The 21,515-nt window shown below is 43.2% G+C and overlaps 1 protein-coding gene across 1 annotated transcript in view; it reads right to left on the bottom strand.

The window, feature by feature from the left end:
• The window catches only part of LOC139638755 (testican-1-like), a 99,856-nt gene that overhangs the window by 7,866 nt on the left and 70,475 nt on the right, over nt 1–21,515 (bottom strand). The window contains exons 5-7 of the mRNA XM_071512779.1: nt 15,777–15,891; nt 13,597–13,729; nt 9,467–9,587 (exon numbers count right to left, since the gene is read on the bottom strand). Coding sequence (XP_071368880.1) covers nt 9,467–9,587; nt 13,597–13,729; nt 15,777–15,891 — 369 coding nt within the window. The remainder of the gene's footprint in view (nt 1–9,466; nt 9,588–13,596; nt 13,730–15,776; nt 15,892–21,515) is intronic.

The following is a 21,515-nucleotide window of genomic DNA, read 5'->3' as shown; positions in this document are numbered from 1 at the left end:
CCAGCGCTGTATCTTGCGCTCATTGTTAAGGCTGTATTCTATCTAGGCCCATCTATTTTTAATTATTAGTGAGTTGTTTTGTTTGTTTTCCAGCATAAAATAATAATGAATTTGCGATAGGCCTGTGTTTCTATTCACTTGATACTGTGAAACAGACCGAACACTGATATGAAAGAGGCCCAGACTGAACTGGTGCAATTGGTGTGTGAAACAAAGTGTAAAATCTAATCTCCACCCTGTTACCATGGCAACCACCTGTAAAGATAACTACCTATTACTTGCCCCCCCTCTTTTACAGAAAAACAAATAAATCACTGGTGAGAGAGAAGGAGAAATGAAAAGACAGAGAAACACAGCTGGGGGTGCCAGGTTGGTAGCTTATCAGCCTCTGGTCACTGTTCAATACAAGACTCGAGGCTGGAGAGAGACACAAACTGGAGGACACATCTGATAGAGGAGCAACTGATATGTTGCTGTAAGCATACACAGGGCAGACTGCTATATTACCAAAGAATAGTATTCTGACTACAGCTCAGGTGTGATGGGGGTTTATTATCTTTAACATTACTACTCCTTTTACATGAATGTAAGGTAATATTTTACTACCTTTTTATGCTAAAGTGGAGCAACCTATTACTGGGGAATGTGACGGTGTGTACACAGGTCAAACTGCTATAAAACAACCTTTTACCACAGTAGCTTAGACAAGAAAAAAATGATTTTGTAAGATTAAGATTCGGGGCTCTATTTTTTGTGAATCAATGGTGCATGGCACAAAGCACAGTCAACAGCACACGGCAGAAGGGGCGCGGCACAGGGCGAGGTGACAGATGTTTGATAATTTTGTGGCCAGAGGTGCACAGCGCACCTGCAGTGCAGTTGGAATCAGGGTGGGATTAGGAGGAACACATTATCAGTAGGTGTGGTAGGGGCTGGCGTCAGTCATGACCAATCAAATCACCTCTTTCCCTTCCCTGTAAATGCAGAACGCTCTGTGCCACGGCGCTCTGACAATTTTGTGATGGAGAGAACAGTCCGGAGTGGATCCACTGTAAAAGCTTCTCCCAAGAGGAAACTGATGTCCTTGTGCAGGAGATGCAGAATCAAATTAGCTGGGGAGGAGACAACACAGTTGGGCACCGTGTTGCTCAGGTCCAAGGAGAACCGTTGCCCAGCGTAGTAAACGGTTCAATGATATCAGGCAAAGAGCCAAACGGAGTTGGCAGCGAACTGCAGGACAGTTTGGCTACAGGAGAAGAGCATCCACCAGCCAGCTAGACATCTATAGAGGACTGACCGCCTTCACAATCCATACTCCATGTGTCATGGTGCATACTGACAGTTTTTCAGCCACTGCTGCATCGACAGAGCAAAGCCCCACCATGTGGCGTGATGAAAATAGTGGTGCCTTACGTTTTTACAATAAGGATACAATGTATCCTTGTTGTAACCCTGTACCTGGTATAAGGGCCACAGCAGCAGGTGGTATGGAGTTGGCAGTAGCCTGAATGGTAAAGAAGCAAGCTTTTGACAGAGAAGGTTGCCGTCTAAAAAGTGAGCAAAATGAATTAGTTTATCGTTACCACTGGTGAACCCTAAGACCCAGACAGCTCCTGCCTAATTGTTCCAGTGGAAATGCTCAGGTATATAGAAACAAATACAGAGTTGCAAGACTTGCAGGAGCTGATGTCATCCGATCCATTTCCAGCCCATCACAGATTGTTTGATGGGGAACTTGCCTGTACCCAGGAGGAAGCGGTAGTAAGCAGCCAGACAGACAGAAGCTATCGATCAGAGCCACGGGTCAAATATCAAACACTGAATCATGGCTGGGAATTACCCTCCTTTCCTTCTTTTCTCCCTCCTTCCCTCCATTTTCAACATTCCCTCGATCCTCCTCTCTTTCATGTCTGTTATCTCAGATCAATAGGGACAGGCAGGGCACAGAGCGAAGAAAACCCAGCGGCCATCAGTTTTTCACAAATACACACACATGGTGCTGTGTGTGTGTTTATTTTAGTTTTATGGTCTCTGTATTTCATATATGACAAAAGCTCCGCCCCATCCTCCGACCCCATCTAACTCTTTGTCTCTCTCCCTCGTTCTTTCTGTTCAGAGTGTGTGATGAACAACAGAGCCACGCTCCCTAACAGAGACCAACCTGATCCCTTCAGCAGCAGTCAGGCTTTCTCCACAGGTCTCCTTTATAATTTATAAATGATTTACTAAGTCTGTCATATGAAAGGAAAGGAGTGACTCTTCATCCAGACAGAGGAAGGAGGAGGGGTGGCGATCACCTTGAGACACCAGGACTGTGGTCGGATCAGATCAAGATGAAAGGCAGATAGAAAGGGAGAGAGGAGCGAGAGAGGAAGGAGGAGTGAGGTGACACTTTTTAATAAGGAAACAGAGGGAGGAAGAAATCGACTGAGGCAGTCTGATAAGGAGAAAGGAGGAAGATGGAAGGTCAGATTCATTAAAAAGATACAAGGGTGTGTTTGATTTTCTTTGCTCCGGAGCCATCAGCTCCCCAGAACTATTTCACTGGCAGTAGGTTGAGGCTTTAGTCCAGAGAGCGATCGCTAATGTCTCCGGCTGCCTGACATCAGCGCAGGCACAGAGAGGGAGACTGGTGGAGAGAGGGAGACTGGTGGAGAGAGGGAGACTGGTAGAGAGAGGGAGACTGGTAGAGAGGGAGACTGGTGGAGAGAGGGAGACTGACACTGACTCTGTAGGAAGACCAGACAGAACAGCAGCAAGTGGGCAGAATTGTGATATTATAGGAATTAAGGATTAGGGATTGGATGTAGTCAATGGAAGGTCCTCATAAGGATAGACATACAAGAGTGTGTGTGTGTGTGTGTGTGTGTGTGTTAACAGGCATGTCAGCAGCTCTCCTGTGTGATGAAGGTTAAATCACATTCAGAACCACTTCATTATGAGACAGAAGACAGAGAGAATGGAGGGGAGGAAAGGAGAGGAGAGGAGAGGAGAGGAGAGGAGAGGAGAGGAGAGGAGAGGAGAGGAGAGGACATACTACAAATTTCCCGTGGGCACTCATCATCCTGTTGGGCACTTTGGATAACATCCCCCACCAAATGGCATGTGTTAGGAGCGGTTCGGAAGAGGGGGAGGAGAAAGAGAAGTATGGAGGAGAGGACAGCAAGAGAACATAATCCGTCCTCCTGTGTGCTCTTTGTGTGGCTGTCAGACACTGGTGCCAGGAAAAATTTAATTTAGCCAGGGGATTTAGCCCATTCAGCCGCTGACAATTCCCTTTGCTTTGTCAGTGTCTCACTGCCATGGTAGCTGTGCGAGAACGGCGGGGTTAAAGAATCGCATTCACCGTAACTTGCACTGATTTAGTATGTCAAATTAACATCGTAACACACACAAGTACACCTGCGCACGCACACACACTTCCAAAAAAGTTCTATCAAGAGGCTTTTGTGGTCTTATGAGTTCATATCAGATGAATGTACAACTTGGCGGGGTTTGATGTGGAAAGAGATTAACACCAGCAGAGATTGTATTGAATTGGATAAATTTGAATGCCGTGCTGAATGAATTAAAGAAGTAGAGTAAATTCAAAAGCTGAATTTGTAAGGCACCGTTTTGAATTGAATGCAATGCCTTGAAATCCAATGTGATTATTACTGAATGTAACTTTTGACAATAATTTCAATTCTATCCAAGTTAAATTTCAGTTTTTATTTCCTGAGTGTCGACTGGAAGGCAGCAGCCTCCTTCAAAGCTGCCAGCAGTGGGCTAACGCTCTTCACTTAACCAACCACAAGCCATGTGGCGCCGCGCCTCGCTCATCTCCTCAGCCAATTACCAAGCTTTGTTCTCTCTACTTGGTGAAAGAGTTGCAAATCTTGTCATTTTCTTATGTTACTGAATGAATTGTGCTGGGAACATCATATCAATGTGTTGGGGAAATCATATTTTTTAAATTAATTTATTCAACAAATGCATTTTTTTATTCAACAGTTCAATATGAGCATTAGAAATTCAAGTTTCTACAATTCAAACACAATCTCTGCTAGCACTAATCTCTTTCCATAGACTGAGCCATGCTCACACCTTTAGCTGTAATTACATTTCAGCTAACAGCGGCTGAGGCACTGAATTACTCAGAGAGCAGAAAACAACTATGACTCGGTGAGTAGGCAGAGAGGATGAGGACAGCTAATACAAATAGAACAAATGTTCATCTCAATTCATTTATGTGTTTAGAAACGAATAATTCCATTCATTGCTCATTGTACCGGCTGAAAATCCAGGTGAAAAACCCAAGTGAGGCCATGAGGCTTAATCTATTTTTCACTCAATTTGCAATAATTTGACAGAGAACAGATATTGTCTATATTTAGATAAACAAACAAAATCACCGTACCGGCAACGAAAACACAGTTGATAACCTGTTTTCCTTGGTATCAACGTGATCCTTTGTTGATGTACAGGCAAACAGCAGCCATGGATTTTCTGGACACATTAGGTTTAAATGTGCATTATAAGTAATATGTACAAAATGTAATTCATAAAAATAAAGATTACATCACAATTAATAATTCACTTATATAAAATTCACTTATGCCAAATGTAATCAAGGTGCTAAACTTTGAATTATTTTTTCTCAGTTTCACTGGTCAAACAGTTGCTGACTTCTGGCTCTGTAAGGTAGAATACTGTAGTGAAGGTGTAGGAGAGGTGCAGAAAAAGACACTCAGGTGACCCACCAGTCAAAAGCAAAGGAATGGGTTCAACTTTGCCTGCAGTATCCCACGATGCATCTCTGTCCCTATTTCTACAGATCAGGTAGATCGGAAAAAGGGCAGGAAAATGAGGGAGGGTGGAAAGACAAGGTGGCACTCTAACCTGAGATATCCTGACTCGGCACAATCATGGACTGGAAGCCGGAGACAGAAAATAAATGAGCGAAAGTTAGAGACGGGAGAATGAAGAGACAGAAAGAAGGCGGCGGGAGGGAGGGGTAAGACTGACAAACACACAGTGACATGTTCACTTCACACCCACAGACACTGGGCGAGAAATAAGGGCTATCAGCAGGTTTGAGGCAGAGATACTCAAACTGCGTGATAGGCATCCACTCTGCCTTGTCAAATGGAGAGAACGAAGCCAATGTGCCCCCTGCGCTCCATATAAACACTCCACTGCAATACACACTTCGTAATCTACAAACTATCACTCATAACAGACGTGAGGGAGAAGCAGAGACAAGGTGGACGTGGAGAGAGATTAAAGAGAGAATGGAAGGATAGAGCCTCACCTATAAGCCTTGTTGTTGGGATGGGAAAACTAGAGATAATAATTTATATGAAATAATATGAAAATATGAGTTTGGTGACATTACCAAAGCAGGAAATAGTGGTGTGCATGCAGATGATTGACAACCTGGGGAGTTTGACTCATTTGTCTGATGCTTGAGGTTGGAAATTTATTTTAAACAGCAAATAGCGGTGCAATGGTGATATTAATATTGCTCAGATTTTCATCTATCAGCTTACTCAAAAATGTCTTCCCAATATGGGGATTACTTTTGCTCAATTCAAACTAGTTTAGTACTTACTGAGGCTATAATGAGTTTAGTCTGTCCTGATGTCAACTCACCATGACACATTCGTTCCTCATCTGACCTCCAGGTTTAGATGCGTACACACACACACACACGCACACACACACACACACACGCACACACAAAAAAACCCCACACACAAACACACACTGTACTTTTCCTCTCTGTCTTCTTTGTCTTTTTCTCATCCAACTTTCCCCTTTCAGTAAACACAGAGGAGTGATAACACACACCAAACTGCTGCAATGTCTTGACTGTTACCATAGGAACACAATCTGAGACACACACACAGTGTTTTCCTCACCTGCTGCCATCTGTTTATCAATCTGTTTATCGTTTAGTGCTGCTGATCAAATGACAGATTCTATCAGTTTGGGAGACTACACACTCACACACACACAAACACACACGCACACACACACTTTCCCCCTCTGGGTGCACAAGATGTTTGGACTAGCCATCTTACTGACGTCTGGGGACAGGCTGTACTGAAAAGTACATTGATATTCAAGGGAAGAAGATATGGCAGGAGAGAGAATGAGACAGAGAGAAAGAGTGTGTGTGTGTGTGTGTGTGTGTGTGTGTGTGTGTGTGAGAGAGAGAGAGAGAGAGAGAGAGAGAGAGAGATAAAGAGAGAGTGTATGTTGGGTCATTTGATGGAAACATAAAACCCAGAGAGAGAGTAAAGCAGAAAGCCAAACAGCGGAAAGCAGCGTAATGCTGTTGACAGAGTCCTAGATCTGGAAATAGATCTTTTACAATCTTCACACACACTCATCCACTCCTTCACTCCCAGAGCCAAACTCTCAGCTGAACCATCCAACAAAGATGGAGAGGAATCAGTCAGGCAGCAGTCAAGTTGGTGAAAGATTATCTGTTACAGCATCACTCTCTGTTCCCTCCATCATTCAGCCTTAGACTAATGAAGGGAGAGAATGAGATAAAGAGAGAGCTTTCATTACAGTTTTTCACAATTGTTTACACACTAAAACTGGAACATGGGACACAATCACTAAAACCTGAAACTCATGTATCAAATCCCTAAACCAAGTCTGCAAACCTACAAGCACATTTTCTGCTTTTCACTCAGTTTGCAATTCTCTATCATACTTTTTGCAAAACACAACACACAGTAATGTGTAGTTTTCTCTCATTCTCTACATTAGGCACAACATTCAAAAACTAAAATCACATGTGTTCATTTGCAAGCACTGCCATCCCAAATGCCTACCCTAACCCTTAAATTAATTTACCAATTGGCAACATCCACTCATCACACATAACACTAAAATCGGAATTGTTCACTCAGAAATCAGAGCTTTAGCATTATAAAAAAGGCCACAGGTGAGGACTCTTGTTTTTGAGAACAATGTTGCAGTGAGAGCCAGAGGAAGAGGAGGACGAGGACAAAGAGGACAAGGAGAACAGTTATCTCAGATAAGATCCGAGTTACTTTGGTTCACCATGTGGTCAACATGGGTTGAGCATAAGGGAGGCTGGGCAGAGAGTCCAGACCAACCTGAGCAGCTTCACTGCTGCTTCCATCATCCAGACATTCAGAAATGAGAACTGGCAAGTAGCCTGATCTCTACACCATGCTGCTGTTCTTTATGCTGTAGTATACTATAGTAGTGGTAGTAGTAGTAGTAGTAGTAGTAGTAGTAGTAGTACTGTAGTAGTCCTACACATCAGTAGGCCTGTGCTACTCCGTGATGGTTGGCCTAAGTGATGTAGATGAGGTGCTGTCCGACCCAAACAGGAGGCAGGATGCAGCCTCATTTTTTATTTTTTTTAATCCTTTTTCAATTTTTTTTTCTGTTTTTATCCTACTGCATTGTGTTTTGTATGTAGAACACTTCACATATCCAACACATTCAAGTGTTGAAATAAAATATTTGTGATTGAAATAAAGTATTTGTGTGTTACTATATTACTGTATACTGTAACAGCCTTTTACAACAGGCTGCTGTGCATAAGTCTCTGAACTCTGAAAATGCAAAAGGCATAAGCCTACTGATGAGATATTTATAATAGTGTTTTCCGTTAAGCACATCAGTTGTTAGAAAGATGTATTCATTTGATGATTGTGTGTACTGCAAAAAAGCATTTTGAAAAGAGATAAAATGGTTTTGAATGTGGTGCTTCATTTTGCCAGTGATTTGTGGAGTTTTGCATTTTGTGTTAGTGGTATTGTGTTTTGTGTTTAGAGTTTTGAGAAAATTAGCCCTAGTTTCAGAAAATGTGTGTAGGCAATTGTGAAAAACTGTAATTAGCAGACAATTTCCTTTTGTATTAAATGTGTCTGATGAACTTCAGGCTCCATATAAATGCTTTCTAATCAGGGAGTAATTAGGAAAGGCCTATTGGGGCACAGTGTGTGTGTGTGTGTGTGTGTGTTTGTGTGTGTGTGTGTGTGTGTGTGTTTCTGGTAAACACAGCCCAATATTCAATATTCCACCTCTGTCTACTTCTGCCACAATAAAATTAATTAATGTCAAGTTTTCTGATAATGACATAAGGATAGATAGATAGATAGATAGATAGATCGATCGATCATCTATCTTCAACTTATAACTGCATACCAATTTCTCCTCCCATCTCGCTTCTCTCACACACACACACACAAACACACACACAGACACACACACACACACACACAAACACACACACACACAAACAGTAAAATTCCTCCCACTACTTCCCCATCTGGGAGACAGGAAGCCTGTAACCATAACAATCCATCCTTTCTGTGCTGCCTTTCTTTAGATTGCATTTCTCCTCCAGAATCTCTCCATCCATCTGCTGAAATCCTATTTTCATGACAAACAATAAGACACACACACTCACTCCATCACTGCTCCCTATAGCTGCCAGAGAAAGGAAGGAACGAAGGGGGTAGAGAGGAAGGGAGAGAAAGAAAAATCATGAGATGGGGGGAGAGTTGACAGAGAAGGGATGGAAACTACTTGGATCACAGGGGAAATTGAAGGATTACCAGTGAAAGTGTGTTTGTATGTGTGTGGTGTAGTGTGTCTAAGTGTGTCTAGTCTTAAGTGGTGTGTTTCTGAGGTATCCACCAGAAACCTAAACCGGCTAAAATACACATAACCTTCACTCCCTCTCTGCTTCCATCCACCCATCCTGAAAGAGACTGGCTAAAACATTGGCTATAACTAGCTGATATATTTTGACAAGCTGACAGATGCAGCAGTGGACAGAGAGACAAAGAAGATTAACTATACAACAGACTGACCGACTAACAAGTACAACTTCTATCCAAAGATACAGGCATGTATGTAGCCAAAACCTCCTTGATGTAGCCAGAAGGATAGGCAGTCAGAGAGCTAGCTACTCACCAATCTATCTAAACAGAAAGCTACTCACCAGTCTATCTAAACAGAAAGCTACTCACCAGTCTATCTAAACAGAAAGCTACTCACCAGTCTATCTCCAGTCTATCTATTTAAACAGATAGCTACTCACCAGTCTATCTAAACAGACAGCTAACTGCTCACCAGTCGAAACAGTGAGCTAGTTACTCACCAGTCTATCTATGTAAACAGAAAGCTACTCACCAGTCTATATAAACAGAGAGTTAGTTACTCACCAGCCTATCTATTTAAACAGATAGCTACTCACCAGTCTATCTAAACAGACAGCTAACTGCTCACCAGTCGAAACAGTGAGCTAGTTACTCACCAGTCTATCTATTTAAACAGACAGCTACTCACCAGTCTATCTATTTAAACAGAAAGCTACTCACCAGTCTATATATCTAAACAGACAGCTAACTACTCACCAGCTTATCTATTTAAACAGAAGGCTACTCATGAGTCTATCTATCTAAACAGAGAGCTAGCTACTCACCAGTCTTCTCAGTCTTGTGTGGCAGTTTGCTGGGTTCCTGACCAGGCAAACAGGGACACGGTCCTTCACACTTCACTGAGGTCACTTTCCCAGACAGACAGCCCTGGAACTCCAGCTTACACTGTAAAAATACACACATAAACACACATAAAGATTCATGGGAAATAGAGTCTTTATTTCACAGATTTGAGTGCTGGAACTCCAGGAAAAGACTACGGCACAGACAATGAGGAATCATGGATGATAGAGACTTTACTTCCTGGATATACCGGTATGTAATGTTATAATAGTAATAGTAACTACAACCAAACAAAAACTTTTGAAAATTGAAGTTTCTTTGTCGAGCTAGATGAGTGAAGGATTTGCTGAGGCAGGATTGATCATTTGTCTTCGATGATGAACAGATGTGTCCATTAGGCAGCGAGAGTAGACACACCATTAGACACACAGATGCCCAATGACATTCTATCATTCAGAGAAATACAAACCCAACACAATACAAAAAGCTACATGAACTACTTCAGAATGTAATTCAACAGTATCACTCTCATTTCAAATAACTAGGGTAAGAAATTGTTTGGACTGGTTGAGAAAAAAAAATCCAATCACAAAATCCCTCCAAGAGAAATAATAAAAACTTAAATGGGTTATGTAAATTCTGCCTGTGAGGGGCTGGGGACAAGTGTCGCCAGTGTGAGACCATGACTGTGCATAAACACACACACACACACACACACACACACCTCTTTCATTTCCCACATTCTAGTTTAAATCCATCATTTCCTCCCTGTCACCTCTTTGATAGCGCTGCTAATGTTGCTTAATGAAATCTGTTGACAAAGGAACAGCGCTCTGTCCTGTTCTCCACATATTGAATTAGCTGTGTGGGGAGGGAGGCGGAGAGAGAGAAAGCCCAGGAGATAGATGAGCTCCCCCAGCTTCTACCCAGTCGCTGTCGGCACGCTGAGAAGCTCCCACAATCTCTCTGGGTCTGTCGCTCTCTCTCTCTGGGGGTTAATATGGTTTTAATGAAACACTGTTTTAACACCGGTTCGTTTCTTGGTGCACAAAGAGAAAAGTGAATGAGGGCTATATTTTTGTGAATCAATGATGCATGGAGCAAAGTGCAGTCAACGGCACACAGGATGTGGCGACTATGTTTGGTATTTTCGTGACCAGAGGTGCGCGGTGCAGTTGGAAACGAGGTGAGATTAGGAGGAATAAATTATCAGTAGGTGTGGTAGGGACGTCAGTCATGACAAATCAAATCAAAACCTCTTTTCCCTTTCCCTTCTCTTTAAATGCGGTGTGCTCTGCCAATTTCGTGATGGAGAGAACCGTCTGGAGTGGATCCACCACAAAAGCGTCTCCCAAGAGGAAACTGATGTCCTGGTGTGGGAGGTGCAGAATCAAATTAGCTGGGGAGGAGACAACACAGTTGGGCACCGTGTTGCTCTGGTCCAAGGAGAACCGTTGCCCAACGTAGTAAACGGTTCAATGATATCAGGCGAAGAGCCAAACAGAAGTTGGCAGCGAACTGCAGGGACAGTTTGGCTACAGGAGAAGAGCATCCACCAGCCAGTACATGACATCTATAGAGGATTGACCGCCTAATCCCCACTCCGTGTGTTATGGCACATACTAACAGATCTATGTTGGATCTCCTCTCCCCCCATTTCTGCACAGTCAAGTCACCAAAATAACTGCTGCAGGTGAGAAAAATACCTGTGTACACCCGATGAAAATACTACTTCGCTGGTGCAAAGCCTCTGCCATGCGGCATCACGAAAAATAGGACCCTAAGTGGTGCGATGTTAAGAGGTTCAGTCTGAACCTGTACTGGGAGTGGAAGATAGAGAGGAGAGGGATGATGATTGAAGAAAAGAGCAGGAGGAAAGCAATGTGCTTAACTCAGTGGGCTGCAGTCTCTCCAGAGATGAGAGCAATGTCATATTAATAGGATCTGGAGAGTGTGCGTGAGTGTGTGTGGTAGTGGCGGGGGCAGGTAATAATAATAAAACATGAATAAGCTTGAGACCAGTATCTTAGAGAGCAGCTCGCTAGTGAGGCAGAGTTTAGGTCGGGCCAGAGGGACCCATCACTTTACCAGTTAACTGAACCCCTCCACATAAAATACTGCAGAGAGCAGAGGGACTTCCCTGCCCTCCTCCTCCTCCTCCTCTTTCACCTTGCTTCTCCTCTACCACTTACTCCTCCTCAGCACAGGCTCAGCTCATAGGCAGGCGGTTGAAACTCCTACCAATAGGCTGTTTCGGAGGTCATACTGCAAAGACCACAAGATCATCAAGTCACTAGAAGTCTACATTTCGACCAGGGAAAGTGTGGATGAACTGTGTGAACAGTTAGCAAGCAAAAGCTGAACTTCAGCCACCGACAACAGCCATTCAGATTTCCTCGCTTCCTACCGAATGCTTTTGTTTGGTGGACAATAGTTCCATCTGGCAAGTGCAAAAATGGACGAGAAGTTGATTACAGCCATTCAAAGCTTCCCACTTTGCTACAACATTTATTTGAAAGACTACAAAAACAACAAGAGAGGCATCTCAAGAACAATGCTTGAAAAATGGTTGCATCCATTGTTGGGCTTGATGTTGAGTAAAGTCATTGATTTTTTTTTCAGTTTATTTATGATTAATGCTCCCTAATTAGTGCTTGCTACCTAGCTATGCTATCATCAAAACGTTGTAACGTTGTGAAAGGTAATGCTGTTGATGATTTGTTAGGTTGTTTGCTGTTTGCTGTTCAAGTCCTTATGTTATGTGTGTTTTTATGTTTTCTGTTGCCTTCTGTGATCTGCTCACCTTGTTGTCTCCGGGTTTTTTTGTCTATCAATTCCCCATCAAAAGGCATTTTGCTTTCACTGTAAATAAGAATTTGTCCTTAATTGACTTCCCTGGTTAAATAAAGGTTAAATAAAATGTCAAGGCAGACAAAAACACATGACTTGACTGTTTAAAACTTTGTAGCTGCAGACCAATACATAGATGAAACTGGAGCCTCTCGCCGCGCCCACAATTGGCCAGAATGGAGCGACACATCACCCAAATTGCTTGCAGTGTGAACGCGGAATAAGAGATCCATGGTCTCCCTTGTGTCAGCTGCTACTGGTTTGCTGAATGCATGCTTGAAAAAGCCCTTTTTCTACATCAGCTCCTTTTTTCACTGCTTTGTTGTCCATTCTTCCTGAACACCATGCCCTGGTTTAAAGTGGTTTCCGTATACTGAATTGTGTTAAACCCCTGGCGTCAAACAAAATTTCCCAAGGTGAGACGATAATGTGAATGTGAATGTGAATCTACAGCCCTCTACACCAAGGAGAACCCAGCAAAGCAAAGAGCTTCACTCCTCTATGTCCTTTTCTGCCTCCTCCTCCACCTCTTCCTGAGTTTCCTCCTACTCCTCTTTCTCATCGTCCTCTCCCTCCTCCTCCTCGAGTCATGGTGAAGGTTGACACCCCGCCTCTCTTTTCTCCTATCCCATGACACTGTGAATGCGCAGTTATGTGTGTTTGATGAGCAATATAGCTGAGATAATGAGGAGAGGAAAGTGGCTGGAGCTGGGGCTGCAGGCAGGTTTTGGGACTAAGGGAGATGGCGTGTGCGTGTGGAGGGTGATTTCAGCTGCTGGGGAGACATTTGATAGCCGATCCTGTTCTCAGTCATTTGTTCAAGCTGCTCAACAGAGAGAGAGATAAGTACTGCTGGCTGTTATCTGTCTACTGGAATCAACACAGTGGAGGAGGACAGGAGTCAATACACAGACAGCAGATAAAACAGAGGATGGAACGGAGGGAGACAGGAGGAGAGAGGAGGAAAGACAGAACCTCATTCATCAAGCAAAAGAAACAAACACATGATCTCAAATATTTCAATTATAAATTATATAGTCCAGAAACTATGCAATCTGTGTTGTTTTGAAGAAACACCCCCGCTGCTGCCTTTTATGGCTGAAACCAAACAGAATTATTGATAAATGACATTCACTGGGAAAATGAGAGAAGAAGAGAATGACAGGACTTAGAGAGGAGGATGGAGAGCTTGAGAAAATGAACGAGAGAAGAATATATGAGAGTGAGACTGAGAGGGAGAGAAATGGACGGGAGCTCTCACCTTGGAGGAGTAGGTGTGTCCGTCAGATCCACACACAGGGCTGAGCTGGAGCACTGAGCACGGCCTACATTTCCCATGAGCACCAGCTTCGAGCCTGTGTTTGTGGCCTAGGCTGCCTTTCCTGGGCTTCACACTGAGAGAGAGAGATGATGAGAGAAACGCTTATCATTGAGAGAGAGACTTGAATTTTGATGCTCTTCAATAAAACAAAAGGACTTAACTCCTGTACTCACCTACACTCCCACCCACCCACACACAAACAATAATAACAATATCTACAGTGCCAGCAGCTCTCAAAGGCACAGTTGACATTTAAATAGTCAGTCAGAGCCTCTCCGATGTACATATTGCATTCCGCCAAATGTTGCCCTCAAATATTCATAAATGTGTGTGTGAGAGAAAGAGAACAGAGAAGCAGACAGACTGCAAACAGAATCAAAATAAGAGGCCAAATGAAAGCATGGGAGGGAGAGAGAAAGAGAGAGAGAGAGAGAGAGAGAGAGAGAGAGAGAGAGAGAGAGAGAGAGAGAGAGAAGAAAACTAGAAAATAATTTCATCATTTTAGAGGCACAATTTTAACAATTTCTCCCTTTCTGCATTGTACATCAGTGTCATTTGGCATGCAGTAATCACTTTCCAAACAGTGGAAACTGGAAAATCAGTGTTGTACTGAGAAAGTTTTCGAGGTTTTTCTGCTTGTTAGGGTCAGTGGGAGCTCAGAGAAACCTGATTGGCCCACTGAGGCCTTTTCAATATTGAGTGTAATTACATCTGATCCAAATCTGCCAGCAGTCTCCTCTCTAAGTGCTCTCACAGAACGCTGCTGCCTACTGATCCATCAACCAGTGCTGCAACAAGAGCCAGCCGCCTGATAGAACAAAAACCCTTTAGAGAGGAATTAACGTGACAACGGCAAATGATGGAAAGTGAATATCAATAACTGAAATGAACAGGGTGAGATTCCACACTGACACACAGCCTCACATACAACCACTACATAGTGGAATGAGTGTGAGGCTGTGTCGCCCCTTTCGTTCATCAAATTATCAAACTCACCGACCGAGACACAATTACTGTCATGGTAGATTAGACATGCATGGAGCACCGGTGAATAAAACAGTGATGGCAGATAAGGTAACATGGAACATGCAGGTTGATGGGCATCGTCTGAGATGTTTCCCCTCCTCTTCCTCCCTCTTTCCTTACGTATTTTTCCTCCTCTCAAACCCAGTGCTACTCCTCTCCTATCAAGTTTGCAGTCCTTGTAAACCCAGCGGAGCGGAGGAGTGTGTTTAACACATATTTGTGTGAGTTGAAGAGTGGGAATTAGTTGGGTAAACCGTAAACTGTTGCACAAGATTTGTTTGCAGATGTCTTGAGAGTTGCAAAGTTTGGATTTGCCCTCTGAGAGGACACTGAACCATTGTTATGCTAATTATTACAGCTAATTTAACTCATGTAGATGAAACAATATCACGGTCCAAAGCTTCAGTGAGTGATGCTGTTGGGAAAATAGAGATTTCAGCTGAATAATTTGTTTGATACACTAAGCAGCAAACAGGGCTTCAAATTAATTTAACACAAAGGAAGGCATTAAAACCAAATATCATAGGAACTAATGACTGTGGTATTTTTTTATTTTTTTTCCTGAGGAAATCAATTACACCCAAGACAGAGACAAAACAGTATTCAGATGCATTTTGGGTGAAATGCTCCTTGAACTGAAAAATTTAAAAGCATAAAATTGGCAACATGGCAAGGCTGAAAACACAAACAAATTGTATGCTGACAGGGCACAGGATGTTCGTTAGGGTCTGAAGAGTATGAATAAACAGAGAGTTTGATTAAAATTAATTGATGTTGACTATACGTGTCTCTATGTCTGTCAGTGAAGCAGATATATTGCATTTCTACACACAGCGAACACGCTCGGCCCTATTTTTCTCTACTGCTCCTGCACTGGCTCAGCTTAAGTTTGTATATCCAGAGAGTATTAGTAATTTTGAGTAATGAACATTTACTCCCACCTGATGACCATTCCATAATTGATTTAATGGTGTTAAGAGGAAGGAGAGGAGGGCGAGAATCGTGCGTTAAGGCAGCCTCACCTCCCCAATCCAGTATAGGGAATAGAGGAGGTTCCTGTACTTGGTGAATTCCATGTGTTGATTGGTTCTTACCTGTGGGGTGGTTGCTTGTGATTGGTGCAGATGGCTGTCTGGTAGTCATGGCTGACACACACCTTGTGAGGAGGGCAGCGGACCTTCAGACAGGGGTCCTTGGTGGAGTCTGGACCTACAGGGAGAGAGCAGGGACAAACTTCATCTCTCAACTGTGAAAAAATGAGTTTATGTAACAGCTAACCAAAGCAGAGAATCAGCATAATGAGCTTGTCTCATGCTGAAGTTGAAACCGTCATGGGTAAATGTTTAAAGTTGATATGCAAGCCTTAATGCAGCAAACATCATATTGTTTCTTGAGCTGAAGCCAACTGTTCTTTCGATTTTCCAGCTGGCAGCTTCTCATGTTCTACTGACTGAAGCAGGCAGAGAAATAATGACAAAGTCAGAAGAACCGAAAGAGAAGAAGAATAGTAAAAAGTTTGAAGTCAGCGTCAGGTTTTCTGCAATATGAACATCTTAATGAGGACTGTTCTTTCGGAGTGTCGACCCTATCTTCTTCCACATCAATCTCCATGGTGACATTATCACCGTGGCAGCGAGGCACAGCTGGCTGCTGTCCAAGGTGAGAGAGATCAAAGCAGCTCATTGACTCTGAGCACTGTGTCATTTCATGCTAGGCTAACAGCACAAACCCACTTACAGGTGACAGACAGAGAAGAAAAGAGAGAAGAAAAACAGGAGGTGGAAGAGAAAGAGAGGGAGAGAAAGAGAGAAAGGGGCAGTAAAAGAGAGAAAGGCGCTTTCAGTTTGGGTGAAGTGAGGATGAAAGAGGACAAGCTGTGATCTGCTGTGAACAAGTGGGATCGGGATTGATGGTCATCGTGGACCTGTCAATCAAACGGGCCATATCAGATGTGTGTGAAGACAGTCCTTCATAATGACTAAACAACAACCACAAAGAGACAAGCTAATAACATGAGATCAAAGACAAAGAGGAGAGGACGAGCTCATCTTCCTTTAAACTACACACACATACAGGCCGCATGCCGGCACCATGGTGAAAGCGCTGAAAATGATTTCAAAGCCTAAGCTGATTAAGACTTGTGTACAGATCAAAGCCCTGTGCTATGTACAAGTCATTAGCATGTGGCTGCTAACTTCACAAGACGAGAGTGGCCTTGTCTCCATTAGGGGCCTAATGGCTTGTGTTTGAGCCACAGCTGGTGTCTGATATGAACAGCGACTAGTCTCTGACCTGATCACACACTGCTGCTGTTTACATGCCGCTTTATTACCGCTAAATCACACTGTTGTGTCAGCCACACACGTAATATCTGTTTATTTGTCTGATCCTCGCAGAGTAAACGCATAATCTCAGCAACACATGTAACACCAACACTGTCACCATAACTCTGTACATATCTGGAGCTGTCAGAGAATACGGGGAGGACTTTCTTTATCTCTGAAACATATGAACGCACACGCTTGTGAACACACGCACAATAAAGATGTTACAGCTCAGATAGTCTCAAGGGAAGAGATTCATAGTCTGCTGGTACGCATCTGTCACCGGCAAGGGACCACACTCATTTCCTCTCCATGTGTAACACAGAAATGCACACATACACACACGCTGAGCACCTACAGACACACACACACACGGATGCAAAAGCACATTTACAAGCCCATATGCCCTGTCACATTTTCCAGGATGCGGCGAGGTGATATGTCAACCCTCCTCCTGATATCTGTCTGTTTTGCGGCGTGTTTCTATCTTCTGGTTATTTGGGCCGGGCCTCGGCTCCGTCTATCAGCGCTGGAGGGAAACTCATCTGATTTCTCTCCTCTCCAGAATGACTTTGTCACCGTGAGGAGATGATGAGAGATGCGAAAAGGAGGAGAGAGGGAGAGGTAGGAGGAAGAGGAGGAGGAGGAGGGAGCAGGGAGGAGGAGATGATGGTATCTGGTTAACAAAGGATTGCAGGACAATTTAGGATTAGTGTGTGACCTCCATTCTCAGAGACAAATGGGAAATCACACACACACACACACGAATGAGCATGTCCGTTTATGCACGCACACGCAAACATACACACACATACACACAGCATCTCACATAGACAATCACCTAAATAAAACAGTTTCCTAAACAGTAAAATTGAGTTCAGAGGCGACGATACTCAGAATGTGAAATCTCTTTCTGCCGATGCGGTTTGAATAATTACGGCACATAAGGGAAGCCAGGAGGAATGAAATGGAGAGGAGGAGAAGGATGAGAAGTGCAACGAACTGGATGGCTAAACCGCGGAGGAGAGGAGAGGAGAGGAGAGGAGAGAAGAAAATGACAGGGGTTGGCGATGAAGAAGAGAGGAGTGGGGGAGAGAGAGGAGCGGAGCAGAGAGAAGAGTGTAGGGGAGAAGAGAGTTTTATCCATCTATTTAAAGCTTGAGTGAGCAGCATTGGCGGTTAAACCAACCAATCAATTGTAATGCAGGGGCACTGCAGCACACTCTGCCACCTCTCTTTCACTTGCCTCAATTCCCTTTCTCCCATTTCCCTTTCTTCCTCGCTCTTCTCTAATCTTAAGTATGACTTCATGTCCCCATTCGTCTGTGAACGAGTCAATAAGCATGAGCCATATAAACGACTTTCCATATTGCCTGTCCTTTCATACCACAGAGAGTATGAACTCAAACTCTTTTTCTCACTCCAAACCATGTTAGTTACCTTGATACCGCTATCAAGGTATGTGAATGAATGAGGTCGTCTGGTGCCTGGTAAGAGCTTGCCAAATGAAAGAGCGGAGAGGATTTGCGTGTGTGTGTGTGTGTGTGTGTGTGTGTGTGTGTGTGAGAAACAAATATGATGATTCTTCATCAGAAAAGACTGAGCATTTTGAAATGTCTAGCTGATAAATGAGGAAGAGAAAGGGAAAAGTCAAGGGTGTGGACTGGAAAGGTGTGTAGACTTTGTGTGAATGGCTAGAAGAGGGAGCGACAGTTACACACACCCACACACACGCACACACACCCTGCCACCACCAATTTGTCTGGCCACTGTCCTTTTGCCATGTGCAAGGTTGATTGACCACCCTTGGGTGCTGTGATAGCAGCCTGTAGGGGGGTGGGGACAGATGGCAGTTGGCAGAGCTGTAAGTGAGAGGAGCGAGGGCAGCAAGACAATGGCACAACATTAACAAGTGAACATCAATGTCCTCTAGTTAGAATTCAAGTTGGACACAATATCTGTTCTGACAGTGTGGAGCTGGTGGAGTCCGGCGCCAATCGTCTTTTCTATCATCACGGATTGGGATAGAAACACATTTTGATGGAGAAAATCTTTCAAATCTTGTTTCTGCTTGTGAATAAAATTAACTTCTTGAATTAAAAGTGTGTGTGTGTGTTTGTGTGTACCTGCACCTGTGCATACACAAGCTTTGTTTTTCTGCAGTTAATTAAAATCAACACTTGAAAGGGTCCAGGTCCTGGTCAATTGATGGCTGTTTTGAATTTTAGAACTGAAATAGCTCCGCTTTCAAAATGTCCCTCCATGACTTTTTCCTGTACAAAATCATGCAAGGAAACAGTAGTTAGAATTGTGTTTACCTCCTTCAGCTGACAGCTTGTTATCCTTCTCTTAGACCCCCAAAATCCATTAGCATTCACAGCGTTAAATGAGGAACGCAAATTCAGTCAGGAAACACTAACAGTCTGCAATCTAGCAACGTTCATTATACAGCACCAATCACACACACCCTGGTGCTGGTGCTCACCTCTGTTCACATTTCACTGCTGTGAAAGTTCTGCAGTTTCTGCTCACCCACCTCCATCGCAGCTACCATGAATATGTGAGTTATCCTGACTGAACTTTATTGATTATTGCAGCAAATAATAGGATATAGATGACAATACAACAAATAAAACTATTGAAGATGTAATAATCATGCTCATGTCAAAATAATGTGTTTCTTGTCACTGTATGCACAAGTGGGTGTTTTCATCCTGTGTGTAATTTGTTTTTTTATTTGTACCTTTTTGGATGTGTATATCCTTTTATGTGTGCTGTGTGTGTGAAGAAATATGTCTTACACAGCATTTCCCTCACTTTTTAAATGCTTTACCAAGCAACCTGTGAAAATAATGAGAAAAGAGTGGAACAGGATGAGACCAAACGATAGAGCAGACCTCACGCAAGATCTTTGCTTCAGACTGAATGTGTGTGTAGGTGTGTGTGTGTGTGTGTGTGTGTGTGTGTGCGGCTCCTATCCCAGCAGTCATAGCTTTGTTCCTGTGTGTTTGAAGGTGTGGCAACACTGCGGGCGAAGGGGACATTAATCTGCCCTCGCTCTCCACAGGATCCCCACAGTTAACTTACGATGCTCTGTGGTTACTGTGCTCACATCTATTGTGTAATTTGGTCCACCTCTGCCTCGTTCCAATCACTGCACATTGTGTGTCCATTCCCCTGACTGTGAATGAAGTAGGTTCATATTTTAACTTTCCATCCACCTCCTCTCTCTCTCTCTCTCTCTCTCCTACTGGCCAAGTCTACAGCACAGAGTCCTCAGGGAGCCACAGGGCAAACACAGCCAGCCAGAAGAGGACTAGAAACACAAATGATAATACTCACCTAGCATGGGAAAAATAAGTCCTGATACACCCCTGTATATATTTCAGTGGGAAAAAAAATCTACAAATCAATCTGTGTGAGATGACTCCATTTTCTGCTAGTTTTTCATAAGCACTTTCATGATATTATGTAAGTTGTTTCCACTATTTCCGCTCCAGCAGTCATTTTGGAAGCGTGGATGTCACTTTTTCGAATGCTGGATTTTTAAAAAGAAATTTTTCGAATTGACTATCAAGAGTGGGTTTACAGATGAATACATCTGACCTTGTATGTATACACATTAAGTTTACTTCAACCTAGTGACAGCCTTCATTCACACAGAGTGTATATTGTGAGTTTATATGTTAGACTACATCCACTGATGCATATCCCTTCTTCTGTGCTATAGTAGTTAGTTGTGATAAACAAGGTCATGATTTTGATCCGTGTCTCCACAGGGAAAAAGTAGAATCAGGATACAGTCATTGAATCACTATTAACAGCATTAGTGTGACAGTGGTGCTCTTGCATTGCAATGTTGTTCATTAAGTCGAGCTGCAAATACGCCAGTTTGTTGTCTCCGATGTGCAACAAAATCTCATTTTAGAAAGTGCCAGAATGATCCAAGCCTTAAAAACATCCCCATTACCGTTTAATTGCTGCAACACTTCCAACTGGGCTCCCGGCACAAAAACACATTACAGCCCAAGCTTTAAAATTTCATTACAAGTAAAGTTGACAGTGAATTGGCCTAACCCCTGGAAACTGGACTCACTCACTTTGTGTTCCTTTTTACCCCTAATGTTCCTTCAGAGAGAAAAAAACGATGGGTAAAAGGGGAGGTGAAGATGAAACATTCTTGCTGTGTCCTCTAATGCTGGATGGAGGCCAGAATGTAGAGCAGTGATTGGATAATAAAAGTCCAATAGGAAAGGCCACATCACCAACATGCCCTGTCAGAGAGAAGAGGGTGACCTCAAATTAATTGCTACTGAGCTGGACATGGGTCAACGGGGTGTTTTTCCAGTGTGTGTGTGTGTGTGTGTCTTTGTCGGCACCACATGCTCCTGTGCTCATTCCTCTCTATTGTTTGTTCTCCCCAGTTATTGCTTCTGAAGAGAAAATAAACAAGTTTAAGATTAAATAAACGAGCGTTTCAACAAGCGTTCCCACAGGAGAAATTCTGAC

Source organism: Centroberyx affinis, unplaced genomic scaffold (genome assembly GCF_046629955.1).
Source record: "Centroberyx affinis isolate AG114_WGS23_722 - 3 ecotype Tasmania unplaced genomic scaffold, CSIRO-AGI_Caff_v1 ptg006515l_1, whole genome shotgun sequence".
Lineage (NCBI taxonomy): Eukaryota > Metazoa > Chordata > Actinopteri > Beryciformes > Berycidae > Centroberyx > Centroberyx affinis.
This window is presented reverse-complemented; position numbering and strand designations above follow the sequence as displayed.